Below are 17,684 nucleotides of genomic sequence, written 5' to 3' on the forward strand. Positions count from 1 at the left end.
ATGCAGATCTTAAAATTCAGGGAGAGGATTTTTCATTAAAAATTTTTGAGGAAGGTTTTTCACGCTTGACTATAGAGTAATTTGAATCGCTTTATTGCACTATTTATTCACGTATAGAGAAAACTAATTATGTTGCAGAATGGTTCTATGTTTTTACAGTTTCGTTTTGGTTAAGTTGCGTTGGAGATTGAAGAATGATAACTTACGCTACTATGCTGTTTTTACAAGATTTTATTTTTGGGAGGAGGTTTTCTTCGGCAAATTCTATTTAATTAGATCCTTAAGATGAACATGTAGGGCACGATATGAAATTTGTTCTCAAATTTTTTATTTTATCTAAAAAGATATGAAATTTATCAATATGATTCTTTAATTTTTTTTCTTTTGAAAAATTAAACTATAATGGGAGCCCAACCCTATGGTCCAACCTTCTCTTGCTCGTCATTCGGTGTCTAGTAAGGATGCGCACAGGTCGAATACCTGCCCCGTGGACCATGTGGTCGGCCCAACTCATACCTTGCGGGTCAGTTATTTTCTGATTCTTACCCGCTCTGCATATCAGTGGGTATTCGATTATAGAGTACTCGCTGAGATAGGGTCGGGTCAACGGGTACCCTCCTCACTCTACTTATCATTTAATTTTTAAAAAAAATGATTTATACTAATTTAATTTTGTATTTTACACATTCATGTAAGATTTAATAAAAAAAATTTTCAACAAAATCTCCTACTAAGAAACAAGCATGCAAAGAGAATGCAAGAAAAAGTAAAAAAAAATTAAAAGAATTCAAAATCAATGAAAGTTTGAAATAAGTAACACATTTTTTTAAATATATATTCCACATTAATTAAACTCTTTTCTATGAAACATAAGATCATGACCTTTACAAATAAATCTTGTAAATAAACTATAATCTCTCATATTTGTAATGCAATTTGTTCAATGGAATTACTTATTTAACTCTAAAAATATTATTTTATAGTATGTGCATAAAAAATATATATATATATATGCGGGGCGTCAGGTACCCGCAAGTTTTTAATTATATGACTCTAACCCGTCTCGCATCTAAATGAGTACTCAATTCTCTTTTGATCCAATCAAATAATACAGATTGGATATGTTAATTTTCGAATCGGATCAGGTTGGATATGACAAATTTTTGAGTTAGTGAGTAATTTTACCCACCCCAAGTGTGTCTAGCTAGTCACTAGTACGAGGAGTGAATAAAGGAGAAAAAATCCTTCATCCCACAAATGCGGCGCGGGTCAAGGAAGGCAAGCATTTGCCTGGTGCCCGTCCCTTACGAAAACATAAATATTGTAGATAATCATGATAAGTCAATTTTTTTTTCATTATTTCAATAAAATGGAGGCAATTAAGGGAAAAAAAAGTGGAGGCTATTAAAACGACAAAAAGTTATTAATTTACTCATTTATGAAAAGAACACTAAATCTTGACTAGTCAAAGGGGTTTACGGTTTTCCTTATGAACTATGTGATGGATCTACAAATGACAAGCCTTTATATATGGCTTTTTCTTTTTTCATATTCTACATAGAATAATCAAGGAGAAAAGCGATGTAAAGTAAGATAGAAATTATTAGAGTTGAATATAAGGAAAAAAAATGTTATGATAAATATATATATAGTCCTATTTATATGGATGTAAAATTTTCATAAAATTTTCATAAATTTTCATACTTCAATCAGGTACTAGTGTTTCATGATCAAAGAGTAAAGAAAAAAACTTTACTGAAGAAAAATAACGCTTTTATTTATGATCTCGATATCAAAAACGTTACAACCTTATAACTGAACGCACAGGACACATGTATGAAATCTAATAGCAAGAGAAAACTCTGAACTAAAGTTTTTCCTTGACACATGATTAGAGCACCTTGTTAGAAGAGATCCACGCAACAGAGACTTAGAATTACTTAAAAAAAAAAAAAAAAAAAAGGATACAAGAGAATAACTCAAGAGTCGAGATCACAATCTTATATGTATTGAATACTTGCAAAAATAGGTAGGAAATTAGGGGAAATCCATTAGGGTATAATATTGGAAGGACCCTTTATCTTCTATAAAAACTACCATTCTCAAACAAGTACTGAGGCATATTTGCTGCCTAGATCTGGCGCGTAAGTTCATCCTGAACCTTCTTTTGCAGTTCTTCCAGTGCCTTCTTCATCATCAGAAGTTGCTCCAGATTCATCTCTCCAATTGGAGCCTGCCACCAATTCTTGTGCTGGCCTTCTTTTATCATCTGACCAAGAACTTCTTCACGTTTTTTGTTGGCTTTCAATTGTGTTTTAAGGTCGATAATTTTATTATTGAGTTCATCAATGTTATCTCCATGGTGATTAGTGCCACCATGGACGCTGGGTGATGGCTTGTTTCCAACAAACTTATCAATGACAGATTCGAAAGATGAATGACCAAAAGAGTAAGCCCTTTTTCCAGGAGAGAACACCAACAGAGCAACTTCTGCACCAGTAAGAGTGCAAAGTTCGTTGGCTTTCATGAATAGGCCATTGCGACGCTTTGAGAAGGTAACATGGAGATTGTTATTTTTCTCCATTTCAACTATAGGAACTTTTTGATGACCTCTAGTTAATTTTTTGGCCATGGCTTAATTTGATCGATTCACAATGCCAATATTTGAGGAGGAGGGTATTTATAGGGTTTTCCTTAGTGCCTATTGATGCCGCTTTTCCTATTGTGACCTTGTCTTATATGGCAAAAAATTAATTCACATTGGAGTCATATTTATCCGCAATCTAATGCATTTATGGTAGGAAAGCAAATTTAAAACTTACCAAATCAAGTTTCTGAACAATTGTTCAATTAGCTTCCATGTGCCAAAGATTTGCATTCAAATTTTTTTCCTAATCTAGTTTCTAAGCAGTTTTACAATCAGCATCCATGCATGTGGTAGAAATTCACATTAAATTTTTTTCCCAAATTGAATTGCTTAATTATGAAAATCTTATACTTACTCATTATTATAGATCTACCTTTTTATGTTTGTTGACTGTCCACTTTATCACCAAACCAAAAAGTCGACCAATTTTATTTATGAATGCCGCTTGTAATAAGTTACAAGGTGAACGATAGTTGTACTTGACATTGTTAAATTCATGTACAGATAATGCATAGTTGTACAAATTGTTAAAACTCTTCTGTATAAAATGAAGGGTTAATTACATTTACCTCCCCCGAGGTTTGACCATATTACCAATCAATCCCTGTAATTTGTCCAAATAACGGTCTCACCCTTTGAATGATCAAACATTTAACAAAAACCTCCTTAATGCCGAAAATGCCCTTATTGAGGCCATGTTGCATTAAAAAAAGAACATATTTTTATTTTATTAACCCTGAAGCAATCCAAAAAAATAGAAAAAAGTTTTTGTTTATTATTTTATAAAAACCATATCTTTGCTTCCATAAATAGTTTTGAATCAATAATTATTTTAAATCTTAAAAATGAATATTAAAAATTAGATGAATTGAAAGAAAAATAATAAAAGAAGAAATTATTTTAATTCCTGGAGTATGGTTCAAATTGAAGAAAACATGTCTTGTGCTCTCCGCAATATGGCTTGAATCACAAATTCGAACCATACTTGAGGATTTAAAATAATTGCTTCTTTTTTATTTTTCTTTCAATTTATCTAATTTTTAATATTTATTTTTAAGATTTAAAATAATTATTGATTCAAAACTATTTATGGAAGTAAAAATATGATTTTTATAAAATAATAAGCAAAAACTTTTTTTCTATTTTTTTGGATTGCTTCAGGGTTAATAAAATAAAAATATGTTCTTTTTTTAATGCAACATAGCCTCAATAAGGGCATTTTCGGCATTAAGGGATTTTTGTTAAATGTTTGATCATTCAAAGGGTGAGACCGTTATTTGGACAAATTACAGGGATTGATTGATAATATGGTCAAACCTTAGGGGAGATAAATGTAATTAACCCTAAAATGAAAGCTTTCGGATATAACTTTTAAATATTAGTATTTATCCATCAAAAAGTTTGAAAAAGTAAGGTCATATTTGATAACCTAATTCAACATTTAAACTTAATGGATAACTTAATGGATTCAAATGTTAACATGTTTGATAATTAAAATTAAACATTTGAAGTAACTAAGTGGCACTAAAATTTTAATGTAACATTTGCTCCATAAACTATTCAATTATCATTTAATGAAATATACACTCAAATGTATCAGATCTAATATTTAACAATTCAATAATTTAATCAATTCAGATTTTAGATTTCAAATTTCAAATTTCAGTTTCTAAACTTCAATTTTATCAAACACACCCTAAGTTTTTCCCTTAAATTTGGTTTCTCAGAATCAACCATTCTCAAATCCTAGTCCAATACTGCATGTGGCATTTGTATGAATCATTTCTGTACCTTTTTTTATTATTTAAGTTTCTGTACTTTAATCCTGTGAACCATACGGTAGATATATAATTTTAGCATGTATAAATATTGTTGCTAGATATGCAAAATAAGAACCGTTTCATTTCAGACAAACGGTTGTAACTTATTACCCGAAGGTTATTCCTACTTCCAATCAAAGCAGCAATATTACATTTCAGACAACATCTTATTTTCTGTAAGTATACCCATCAAAACAACTCCGCCAGTACTAGATTTATAAGTTAAAAATAAATTTATATTGCAGTGATAAGAATAACTTGAATAAAAAAAACCCACTCATTTTCAGTTCTCATTTTGTCATCAATCACAAACAAAATATTTTCATCTTTCGCGACAATTGCAAAACACTGGCTTCAATGGCTTTAACATCTCCCTTACTCGATTTCTCTGCTTCGCTCTTCTTGATTTTCAATTTAAAGCATTCAAACATAATGTATCCCTTTTCAGTGACAATATTTGTACTACTTATTTTTTGTGTCTAGATATAGATTTACATATAAATTTGGTATTGCTAAAGTTTTATGCCTGGTCCATATCAGTAATTTTCACATTTATCTCTGCAAATCTATAACAATGAAATTAAATTTATCAATATGTCAATATATAAAATACATTCAATCATTTGGTACAAACTGACTTTCCTTCAGGGGATTGGGTTGGACGGTAAAAGGGAAGGGATTGTAAGCAGGAGATCCTGAATTCAAAATCTTCCACTTACCAAAAAAAAAAAAAAGGAAAAAAAAACTTTTCTTCAAATAAAATGGATTCTCTACTATCTTCTTCGAATACAAAGTTTTGATCTTATCCTACTTGATTTTAGCCGAAGTCTTACTGGTGACTCCTCATAAAATCTCATTAAAGAGATTTATTATGAAAAATGATTTTCACATTCTGATCCATCTCGCCGAAATCCTCATCATCCATCTTCTTTGGTTTTTTCTCAACTCATGGCAAGTCCATATTACACCAAATAGGCCCCAACTGGAGCCACAGCATTTCAAAGATGACACCGTGATTGAATTTCTCAACGGCAGTCTTTCTTATCTTTTATTGCCGTAAAACCCCTAGAGTTTCTGATACCAGCTGTGATGGCCGCTCCTAAAATATTCATAAGAGAGGACAAAAGAACCCTTAGAACTTATACAAGTTTGTAAGGGCTGGCCCTAAAAAATTCACAAAGACAAGGATACAATGGCTTTTGACATCCCACAAAGACAATAACAAAGTAGAAATAAATCAAAGAGATAAACACCAGATTTATGTGATTTGGTAAAAAGACCGATCTCCATGTAAGAGGAGCAGAAGTTTATTATGAATAAGAAGAGTACAAAGTATTAAACAGTAAATGTTCATAGGCTTAAAACACTTACACATGAATAGCCCAAAATAATGCAAACACCTTAATGACCCAATGGCTCAGCTCTCACTAACTAACCCTATTGAATAACCCTCTAAATATAAGTACTAATAGGAGAGAAACTCTTCTAAATTTCCACGCATGATAGGTGCAAGTCACTACCCAACAGATCCAACACCGGCGTGTCCAGAAGAGTAAACCCATCCTATAGGAGAAAACAAAACCAAAATGACATTTGCACTACTTAGGTGCAAAGTTCATTGGCCTTTTCTGAGAAAGACCATTATGGCGCTTCGAAAAGGTTAGCTCTAGCTTGGTCTCATTTTGAATTTTTAGCATACGGGCTTTTTGGTAACCCTCGGATAACTTTGTAACAATGATTTATTGATGTATTGGCAATTGACTATAGGAATATGTGAGAAATTAAAGTGATGGTTTCTAACCCTTGAGCAATGTTTCTAACCCTATTACGGCATTGCATATGTAAGAAGAATTCACAATAATAATATTTATGATCACTAGTCATTTCATTTGTAACATAGCGGTAACTTTCAAACTCACTGCTATTATTTTTGGCCCATGATTTAGTACTTTTACAAGGGGTGAACATCGAAATCGAATGCAGTAATTCAAGTGAAAGAAATCTGTAATTTCGGAAATTTGGCTCTAAATATTACGACCATTTTGCATTCTTTCGAATTCAGTTTTGTCTCAAAATGAACTTGGAAAGTAGTATTTTACTCTTTCATTGAATTAGCTTTCAAAAGAAAGAAAATAAAAAGAACTTGAATTTCAAAATCTAGAATTTCACAAATCAAATGGTGAGTTCCATTTCAATCAATAGAGGTTTAGGACTGAGGATGACCTGGCTTGTCGAGAGTGAGATAGTAAAATAATGGAGATAGTAGAGACTGTGCGGCAGTACTAGAGGCAATCATTTTTGGTGGCCAGTAGGGTATATAGAAAAGGATTGTCATGAAATGAGCGATGGGTTTTGGGTGTGTTAGAAATTAGAAATGGGTTGTGTGGGATGGTTTTTGTTTTTAGTTATCATTTTATTATACATGTATAAATTATCATTTAAAACTAAATTACAACCTTTTTGATAAAAATATCAGCATTTCATTAAATCTTCACTAATGTTAGAAATTACATCAACCACACAAAAATACAGATAGATCTAAAGAACAGATCTCAGATACTACAATATTAAAAATCGATAGAATATTACGCTGTGAAAATCCAAAAATATCAAAAGATAAAATAGGGAAAATTGCATCAATCGTTCCTCACATGTCGCTAATGTAAAAATTTAGTCTCTCCGAATGAAAAGGAGCAATTTTAATCCCTAACAGCAATAAATGATCACTTTTCGTCCCTAGTCACTTTTCTAGTTGAATTTTTGCCAGAATCAATCACAAGCTCATCACATGATCATTTTTAAAGGGTAAATCTAGCAGATCAGTTCAAACAATGTTCCTGGTCCAGGTTCTTGCTCCTGAGCTTCTCATAATACTCCGCATAGCGAAATCCGTGTAGAGAACCGGCAAACCATCAGCTGCGAGAAGCCAGTGACAGTCTTGCTTGATTAGCATTGACGATACCTCGATGCCGCACACTCTTGTAAATCCCATTGCTCAGGCCTATTTTAATTAATTAATCTTGGAAGTTAAATTGTCTTCAAACTGTTACCTAATCTGTAGCATTGATGAGGTTGCACATTGTGGGTATTAGGCCAAAAAAAAGGATCCAAACCTGTAACTAATCACCTATTTTGAACTTGAAGACCATTCACTATCTTTAAGAACTGGAAGACCGGTGACATTCAAATCTTGAAGAAGAATGTTGAGGCAGCAGGATCAGTGTGCCGAGCAAGCCATAAGTCAAATCAGGTTGTGGACATGGAGCCATGTGCTGTCCTTGCTCGCCGAATAACTCCTTGATTCAAGCCTTTGTCTAGGCCTGGGCTCTCAGCGATGGTTTCCTGTAATTGTACCCAAGTACCTGGCCTTCTACACTGTAATTGCTCATGATTTCCCTGTCAGTCCAAATCATAATATTTCTCGTCACTACGATTTTTAATGAACAATAAAAAATGTTCGGCAAACCTCCATTTCTTCAATCACACATTATTTGTTATTGTTCTCAAAATTCAATCCTCATCTTTTGAAAAAAATTCTAGAAAAATCTTACTTCATAATAGGCACACCATAGAACTTCTTTCTTGGGTTATCAACCGTCCATGAAGCTTTCACCATAGCTGGCACACTGCAACCACACCTTGGTAGTTCTGCAGTGGCAAATTCACTTTTTCTTCAATGTTAGATTTAGGGATTGGAAGAATTGAAGAAGATTGAGGAGTAAGACTTCGGTCTTTGGTCAATATTGAAGTGATTAGCAAGATTTACACTTTAAAAATTGGCCACATGATGTGTCTGTGGCTTATTCCAGCCAAAATTCGATGGAAAAAGTGATTAAGGACTAAAATTAATCATTATTTATTTGTTACAAATTAAAATTGATCCTTTCATTCTAAGGGACAAAATTTTCATACTTGCGATATGTGAAAGACAATTGGTGCAATTCTCTCGATAAAATACTTATAACCTCATATTATCTATGCATATTTTCAATCGTACCGATTGCTACCTCCCAGATCTACTAATGAAGTTATTCAAGCCCCACATATCAAGGTGCAATCTAACAAGGAAGATTTAAAAAATCTCAAATCTAATAACCAAATTTGTAAAAAAACTTAGATCTAATATAAAAAATTACAAAATTTTAACTCAAAATTCCGAGGAGAGGAAATAACTCTAATAAGTGAATATTTTACGTGTTTTAAGTGTGTTTTATTGGTTAGTTTTTGTGTGTTTTAGTCACTTTTATAACTAATTAATTAGGATTCTAGTGAAAAAAATGCATTTTGTGGTTAAAGTGGTAAAAATTGCATTTTTATGGATTTTTATAGTGAAAGCTTAATTTTTTTTGTAGGATTAATGATTTAATCATCAAATGGAGTGAGTTGAGAAGATAATTGAACGATTGATGATGGTTTAATGTGATTTAAAGAAGACATGAAGTGCAAAATACTCAAAAAAAGAAATGCAAATTTTCCAGGTTTGACACTTTATCATTTTTTGGCTATATCTTGAGCTACAAATCGAATTGAGGTGATTCTTATACATTGTGAAGCTAGAGATATATCTACATTTGGTATGAAGACATTGAAGTCTAGTTTAGTCATTTTCATTGTCATAAAGTCGAAATACAAAATACCCTTGACTATATCTCGGTCTACAGAGCTCTACATTGGATGATTCTTGAGGCATTGGAAAGCTAACTCAAAGATCTACAACATTCATATTTTATACACGAGCTAATTCAGCCTCCATCATCAAGAAATTAGCAGCTAAAATGGTGCCAAATTCACAGAAATGAAAAGGCGACCAGTGAATACGTGGCTTGAAGTCGCAAATTCTAAGGTTGTGTATTCCTGAGTTTTGGCTGCAACTTGCTCTGCAAAATTTGTTTTGTTCACACAAGCTTTTTGTCCCATTTTCTTGTGAAAAGAGACCAAGACGACTACAAAAGAAGCTTTACAACTCATTTCTACCTTGTTTATTGGCTCAAGCATGATTAAACACTTTATCTCTTGCATGAATTCTCTCTATAAATAGCAGCCTTTGGAGACTATTTTCACAACTTTGGAAGGCTAGAGAAACTCATAAAAAATGTAGTCTTCACTAGAATTTTCTAGTTTATTAGTTAGATTAGTATAGAGTAGTTAGTGTAGTTTATCTTTCTTGTATTTGTAGTTAGTTTAGATGAAGATTTGAGGAGCAAGGATGGAGAGTTGGAGCTCATGTGACAAGAGTGATTTCTCTCCTATCACTGTCTCTTTGTATTTGAGTTCATGTTTATTTATAATACAAGTTTGGATTTGTATTTTTATCATGTTTAATTTAAAGTTTATGCGTAGAGTATGGATGAACTTTCTATATCTTGTTAGTGATGTTTACTTGGTTATTTGATGATATTATTTTGAGCAAGTTATTTATCACTTTTGCTTATCTAATCATGATTTGTTGACCTTGGTCCCTAGCTTTTGATGATTACAAAACAAATGGATGTTGCTAACATCTCCTCAAAGGCTTTTTCAGTAATGAAACAAATCAGGTTCAAAGATTAAGCACATTTGAAAAAAACAGAGGTGCTGAACCTGTCGGACGCTCAAGAAGACAGTACCGGACGTCCGATAATCATTGCACAACTTCAGACGCATGCTTCGGACGTCCGATAGGATCCTTCGAAGTCGACAAAACTATCGAACGCTGAATATGTCTCTACCGGACGTCCGATAGAAACAAGGTAATTTCTCAAATCTCTTTGTTTGCTGTCGAACGCACAAAAAGCTTGCACCGGACGTCCGAAAGAATTGAAGAAAATCTCTTAAACTCACTGCCTGCTGTCGAACGCATAAAATATAGCTATTGGACGTCCGACACTCCAACGGCTAGTTGACTCTTCAGCTACTTTCTATCCGTTGGAAGCACTAATGAGGCACTTTCTTGATCTTATATAAATAATGGTTGGTCAGATACTTCAAACAACTTTGACACACTGAAAATACAAAAGATCTAGAGAGATTTTAGTGAAAAAATACTCTTCAAGGAAGATTTGTAGTCTTAGTGGTCTGAGGTTCATTGTAAGCTTTTCATTGTGAGTGAATACTTCATGAGTGTAGCTCTGTGAGGGTTGTCCTGAGGAATAGTAAAACGTCCCGGTTTGACCGAGTGGAGTTCGGGACAAGGAGGAGGTGAACCTTCCTTTGTACACAAAAGTGATTGTTATTCATCAACTTGAAGTAGTTTGTTTGAATTAACCTACAAGCTCAAGAGGAGTTAGGTAGTTAATTGGCTTGCTATTCTTTCCTTTTTATTTACTTATTGTTACGTTTGAAATATGTACTTTGTTTATCTCTTCTACTCACAAGCACTTGTGCTTTCTCATCAACTGCTCCATTGTGTGGTCGCCTAGAAAAGAAGGTTGTTTTCGGGTCTTACATGATTAACCGGCCATTAATTATGATAATCTAAAGGTGTTAAGTTTGCAATGAGAATTGAAATTTAACACTAATTCAATGAAGTGATAGACCTAGGGAGTTCACTCACGAGAGTAGAGAAACACCTTTGTGGCTTTAGTGACTTGTTTCATGTAATTTCATAGAAGAAATAAACTTGTAGTTAATTCACAACCACGAGGGTAGGTATGACTTAATTACAAGTAATGTTGATTCACTACGAGAGTAGATTTCAAATACATAAGGAAATTACATTATAACTAACCAAGATAATAGCATTCACTTAACCTGTAATCGCATTTGCAAGAGTAGTAAGGAATTCCATACCTCTAGAAGTTTTCTAGTATTATTTTCATTACTTTTACATTTATGGTAATATAGATAATAAAAGAGTTTGAAAATCACCGGTAATTAAAAATCTTTCCTGTGGTTCGACGCTTAATATCCTATACTCAATTGCGACTCATATAGTTGCGAAAAATCACATGTGGGGTATTTAAAATGTTATAAATATAAAACTTGGCTGTTGAATGAGCTTAATTGTTATATGTATATCTCACGTTCGTCAAACTCTCACTAGGAATTTTCAAGAGATGAGAAATCTCTCACTAGGGATCTTTAGGAGAGAAGAAATTGTCACTAGAAAATCTTAGATGGGACTTTAGTAAAAAACACCAAAAAAATCGAAAAAAATGCTTGAAAGGGAAGGAAACCAATTGATCTCTTCTACAGAAGAAGGTTTTCTGTTTGCTGGGGAAGGAAAAGTCAGAGAGAATAAGGAGACTTTAGATGTGGAGAGAGAGTTTATGATTCTAATTTATAACTCATACATGTACATATAATCTTCAAGCGAGGTGGCGCTCCAAATTACTGCTACTTGATTTCCAATTTTGAAATTTATGGATTCGAATTCTAAAAAGCAATAACCAATTTTGCACCATATTTGAGGTATCTAATTCAAAAGTCACCGAATATTCAACCCAATTACTAATTTACCGATTTTGAGTTTGTTTTTTCAAATTCATTTGACGATCAATAAATTGGTAATTGCCCATATATGTTCAACCCGCGATTGTGAATCCACTACTATGGCTTTGCATTTTTACATTTCTTCAATTGCAAGATTAATTTTCCTAATGGGCTTAAAAATTTTTTAAATCTCTCACATCTTTCTAATTTTACACTTCAATTACTTTTAAGTAAAATTTTGACTTACCTGACAAATGAATTTTTTAGGTATTTGTCTAAATTTTACTATAATATACTGTAGAATTTTCATAAAAATTTTGTATTTTCTAGAGTGTTTAGAAGATGGTTGTAAAATGAGTGTCTAGAAGATAATTGTAAAATCCAGTTGCTTTCCATACGTCATTCACCTCTACCATTGAGTGCCACCTACCCCACCAATAATCACCACTACATGAATGAGGGCAGGAGCGGTCATCAGATGGACCGCTCCTGAGCTGTTTAGGCCAAAATTTGGCCAAAAAAAATTGTATGGTTTAAATCATTTCTTGTATCTCGTTTTTAACAACGTGTGTGGAGCCCACAAAAATTTGTTCTAAAGTTACACGTTTTGCAAACAAAGTTACGCGGTGTACAAAATGTACAAAATCGCTAGGAACGGTTGCACCTGTGCAACCGTTCCTGCCCGTGGTCCCCACTACACCTATCCCCATGCTTTCTTTCCCCCCTCATCTCCTCCCTTTTTCTTTCTCTTCTCTCTACATCTCTTTTCCTGCCACTCTCTCCCCTTTCACTCTTCTCCCCACAACCCTACCATCTCTCTCCTCTATTCTCTTCCTTTCTTTTCTATCCCTCTAGCTCTTTCCCGATTATCCTTGGTCCAAATCACATTGTAGTTACCTTTTTCCTCCCTCCTCTCCTTTCTTAAGAGACGGAAGGAGGATTAGAGAGGAGAAAGGATGGAGAGGGAAGTGGTTGTAAGGTAAGAAAACAATAGAAAAGAGAGAGAAATGGGAAAACAAATCTAGACCAAATTTAGTCTAGATCGATATTATGAGGTGGCAAGATGGGAAAAGAGGGAGGAGAATAGGGAGGAGAAGTCATAAAGGGCGTAAGAAAGAGGAAAATGTAGCCAGTTTTGAGGGATGAGTTGTCATGGCAGGTGGTAGCAATAATGGTGTATTTGTTTTGCACTTTTGCTGAATAAATTTTGAAAATTTTTTTGGGTATTGTAGTATTTCTCAACATGTTACTCTACATGGTATATTACAAAAATGGTAAAATTGCACAAATTGTCCTTCATATATTAATGATGTGAAATTTTAGTCCTTAAAAATCAAAATGGGTGGCTTTAGCCTATTATATATAAAAATATTTACTTTTGGTCTCCAGTGACCTTTCCAATTGAATTTTGGCCAGAATAAATGAGGAGCACATTACATATCCAATTTTTAAAAAGTAAATCTAGCAAATCACTTAAATTGACCTAATTCCTCACATAATCCACTATTCCTCCAATTATTCTCAACCTAAACCATAATTTCAAAAACTTGCATTAATTAACAATGGTGGATTTCTATGAGGAGCCTTGTGGTTGTGAATCCATTGATCATTTTGGTTCTTTACAAGTGTGGGAACATGTTCATGCCGTTTAATTTGATTTTGATTGGGTTTTGGAAAAGAATTGAGTTTAATTATTGCATGTACTTTTAGGAGATTCTAATTAGTAGTTAATTTCATAGTGTGATGGGTTGGGAGAAATATGTATCTTGTTATAATGCTTAATATTTCAGCTACATATTACAGAATTGGTTATGAGTTTTTCAATTTTAATATTTGTTCTAATCTATTTAAGATCTTATTTATCTTGAAGAAAGCAAAAATAAAGTAAAGGTGATACTTCAACAACTAGAAAAGATCTAGAATAAAAACTAGTTATGCATTAATTGGTTACGTCAAGAGAACAAAAGTAAACCACAAATCAGATGAAGGTATCCCAACTCCAAGCACCAGAACTTTGATCAACTATGCTACTAATAATCCTTTACCTACCAATACTCCCTTTCAAGTTCTTCATAATTTGTTCACTCACAAAATTTAGGAAGAGCAAATGGTCCTTAAATTTCCTTTGAATCATGGAACTTTTAGAAATATTAGACTATAGCTGCAAAAGCCATATTCTGAATAGGACATACAAAATAGGATTGTATTTTGTATTATAGCATCTAATATATACATTCCATTCAGTTTTATGCACCAAAAATTTATGGAATAGTCTCCTAAACACAAGCAAAATACGGCAAAATAAAAGATTAAGTGATAATTTGCCCCAGAGAAAAACCCCATAAAGGATCTATCTCATTTCTTGAATTGTGAATTTATTTTTTGTATTTAACATAAAAAATATAGGCATAACTAGGAACAATTTTCTTAGAACCCTTGGTTGCTAATGCTTGTATTGTTGAGGCATACCTAATATGCATATATTTTGATGCCACTGGATTTACAAACTACATCATAAAAGAGACTAGCAAGAGGCCAAAAAAAAAAAGAGCGACTTGAGCAATATCCAAATGCAAACCCAAATCTGAGTTTTGGGATCCAAAAATTTTTGAAAAATAGTTTTTTACTTTTTTTATTTATGTGGATGGAAATTAAAATATTTTGTCATATGAATTCATATTTCAGTTAAATACTTGTGTATCAAAATTACATGAACTAGGGGAAAAGAACGCACAATAACTTGTGTATTAAAATATTTTACTGATGTCCTCTGTATCAAAACAAAATTTAACCTTACAAATGTATCCACGGAACATAAAATAACTAAATTAAAAAGAGAAAACTCCATACCAAACTTTTTTCTATTGGTACATAATCATTAGGGAACCTAATTAGAAGAGCCTCCACACAACCAAAATTTAAAATTGAAATGACCTAATGAAAAAGACACATAGAATAATTAGAAAGCTAAGACCACCATCTCATATGTCTACAGAAACTTGTAAAAACGGTTAGAATTGTTTCCATGAGACATGTTGGAATCACCAATTACAGTTGCCCTAGCATTTGAACTAGTTGTTCCAACATTATCTCTTGCTATAGCACCAAATAGGGAAAATCCATTAGGGTCAGATGCCCTATTACCATACGGGACACCCATGCCATTAGAAAGGCCTATGTTTCTTTCAGAATTACTCTGTCCAATCAAGTATTGAGGTATATTTATTGCCTCAATCGGGCTCTTATGCAATTCATTCTCAATCTTCTTCTTGAGGCCCTGCAATGCCTTCTCCAACTTTTGAAGTTCCTCTAAATTCAGCTCCTTAATTGGAGCCCTCCACCAATACTTTTGTTGGGCTTCTTTTGCCATCTGATCAAACACTTCTCCGCGTCTTTTCTCAGCTTCCAGGAGTTTTTCAAGGGCTGTGAGTTTATTGTTTTGCTCGCTAATATCTTCTTGATAATTGGCAACAACATAGCGGTCAATGCTGCCATGGATGCTAGGTGTATGGTTTCTTCCAAGGTACTTATCAACGACAGATTCGAAAGATAAATGACCAAAGGAGTAAGCCTTTTGTCCTGGAGAGAACACCACCAAAGCAATTTCTGCTTCTGTAAGTGTGCAAAGTTCACTGGCCTTTTTGAAAAGGCCATTGCGACGTTTTGAGAAGGTAACCTGCAGGTGGCTCATCGTTTCCATTTTAACTATAGGAACCTTTTGCCTACCCTTTGTCAATTTTTTCGCCATGGCTGATTATGATGAACTTACTATGGCAATATTTGAGAAAGAATGGTGTGCATTACATGAGGCAGAAGGGGCTTTTATAGAAATTTTTTGTGCCCATTAATTCTTTCTTTCCTATTTTAAAATTGTTTCATATGGCAAGTAATTAAGTCACAATCTTGGAGTCTTAATTATCTTCCATTCATAGCATTTATTGTGGGATAACAAATTTCCAAACTTATTTAATCTAGTTTATGAACAGTTTCAAAATTTGTATCCATGTGGCAAGAATTGGCATTCAATTATTTTCCTACTTTAAACCGCTTCATTTAAAATTTTGAAGGATTAATTACACTAAATCTCTTGATACTTAATTTGGCTGGCGATAATGCCAGAGCTATTATTTTCCTTCCAGAGCAGTTTCAAATACCAAATTTACCCTTATGAAAGTTAAATCAATAAACTATTACTTAAATGATGGATCCACCCCTATCTCCCTTTCCTCATTGCTACCATCGTAGTCCTCCGACGAAGTGCAGATTGATGTCAATGGCTCCAAATCTACACATTCACTTGCTCTAGATTGAAAGGTAAGAGAAAATCTCTTTATAGAAAGTTCAGCCATCATCAATTCCAATTTCAATTTCATAAATCATTTGCAGTAGTGCTTGAATTTACCCATCAACGTCTTTGATGCAAATCGAAGGGAAAAATGCTTTAACCGTAACCAATCTATTTTACAAAATAAGAACATCATTAAGGCCATTAAAAGTGAAACCAAAGCCACCATAAGTACAGGCTTCAAATTCACTTATAAAGTACTACTATGGCGCTATGAGTTTTGCACGACTTTCAAGAGAATTTGTTGGGCAGGAAAGCAGAGAGAACAGAAATTTTGACAGGGTATGGACTGAGATTAAAGTAAATGAACATGAAGGTTAAGGCAATGTTTTGAAAACAAGACCGAATCAGTTGGTTCGACCGGTTGAACTGCAAGCTAGTCATACTTTCGATTTGGTTCAATTAAAAAATCAAAGAATTAATTGAACCAGTCAAAAACCGATTGAACCAGTAAAAATCAGACAGTTCAACTAGTTATTATTAAGTTTTTATTTTCTAAAATAAATATTTTAATTTTATTTCAAATTCTTAATATTAAATTAAATAAAAATTATTAAACTTTTGAATCGAAGTCGAGCCATGAACCGAAAGGTTTTCGATTTACTTTCCATTTCAGATTTAAAAACATTGGATTTAGACAGCGAGAAAAGGGTGAGAGATTAAGGAATCCAGTATGACGTGAAAAGGGTTGATGAATCTTTTAGGTATTGATTGTTGTGGTGGGTCCTACAAAAATTCAACCATAAAAAGGCCTTGACTGAGAAGGGTATTTATGTCTTTTAGGTTAGATTTGCTTTGTCAAGAAAAACAAAGCTCTGGTAGTGTCCGCTGCGACTTACTCTTCATCATAAATCTACTACTCTTTTTTAAAAGATTAGTAGTTTCATCCCATATACAAAAATTGAATATTTTGATTACTAATGTCATTAATAATAAGCTACAAAGTCAATGATCTCACATGCTAAACACCATAAACTCGTAAACAAATAGAGCATAGCCGTCCAAATTGTTAAAATCCCCCTCTTAATAATGAAAACCTTCACTTATAACCATTAAGCATTAATGTTTATTAATCCTAAAATTTGAAAAAGAAAATTCTTCCTTCCTTCAGATTTTGTTGCCTCAACATTTCACCCTTCAATTCTCAAGCCCTAGTCTAGTACTTCAAATGGACTTTCTGGACGAATTTTTCATTTAATTTTTCCAAATTTTTACGGTAAACATATATAAATTTTAGCATATGTACGTTTACTGCTAGACATACACAATAAGATTGTGTTTTTAAACTCGGACCGGATCGGCCGGTCCGATCGATCAAACTGAGAACCAGCCAAGTGTCTGGTCCGAATTATTCTAAAAAACCGGATAAGTACAAACTCGGTCAAACCCGGAAGAACTGGTTCAGTCAAAGCCTTTTTTAAAAAAGGTCAAATTGTTCAATAAGTTGTTAAAAATTACTAAT

General features: G+C 33.2%; 2 protein-coding genes across 2 annotated transcripts; both read right to left on the reverse strand.

The window, feature by feature from the left end:
• Positions 1–2,131: 2,131 nt before the first annotated feature.
• LOC113740350 (agamous-like MADS-box protein AGL62) lies at positions 2,132–2,632 on the reverse strand. The gene has a single exon (XM_027267957.1). It carries the CDS (start codon positions 2,630–2,632, stop codon positions 2,132–2,134), a length of 501 nt encoding a protein of 166 aa, XP_027123758.1.
• Positions 2,633–14,866: 12,234 nt separating this feature from the next.
• On the reverse strand, positions 14,867–15,625 carry LOC113740357 (agamous-like MADS-box protein AGL29). Its single transcript, XM_027267971.1, has one exon. It carries the CDS (start codon positions 15,623–15,625, stop codon positions 14,867–14,869), a length of 759 nt encoding a protein of 252 aa, XP_027123772.1.
• Between the last annotated feature and the right edge of the window lie 2,059 nt (positions 15,626–17,684).

Source organism: Coffea arabica, chromosome 1c (genome assembly GCF_036785885.1).
Source record: "Coffea arabica cultivar ET-39 chromosome 1c, Coffea Arabica ET-39 HiFi, whole genome shotgun sequence".
In the NCBI taxonomy this organism is placed as follows: Eukaryota; Viridiplantae; Streptophyta; class Magnoliopsida; order Gentianales; family Rubiaceae; genus Coffea; species Coffea arabica.

Bases quoted from the DNA above. Each gene is read 5' to 3' on its own strand.
- LOC113740350 (XM_027267957.1), bottom strand. From the start codon at position 2,632: ATGGCCAAAAAATTAACTAGAGGTCATCAAAAAGTTCCTATAGTTGAA.
- LOC113740357 (XM_027267971.1), bottom strand. From the start codon at position 15,625: ATGGCGAAAAAATTGACAAAGGGTAGGCAAAAGGTTCCTATAGTTAAA.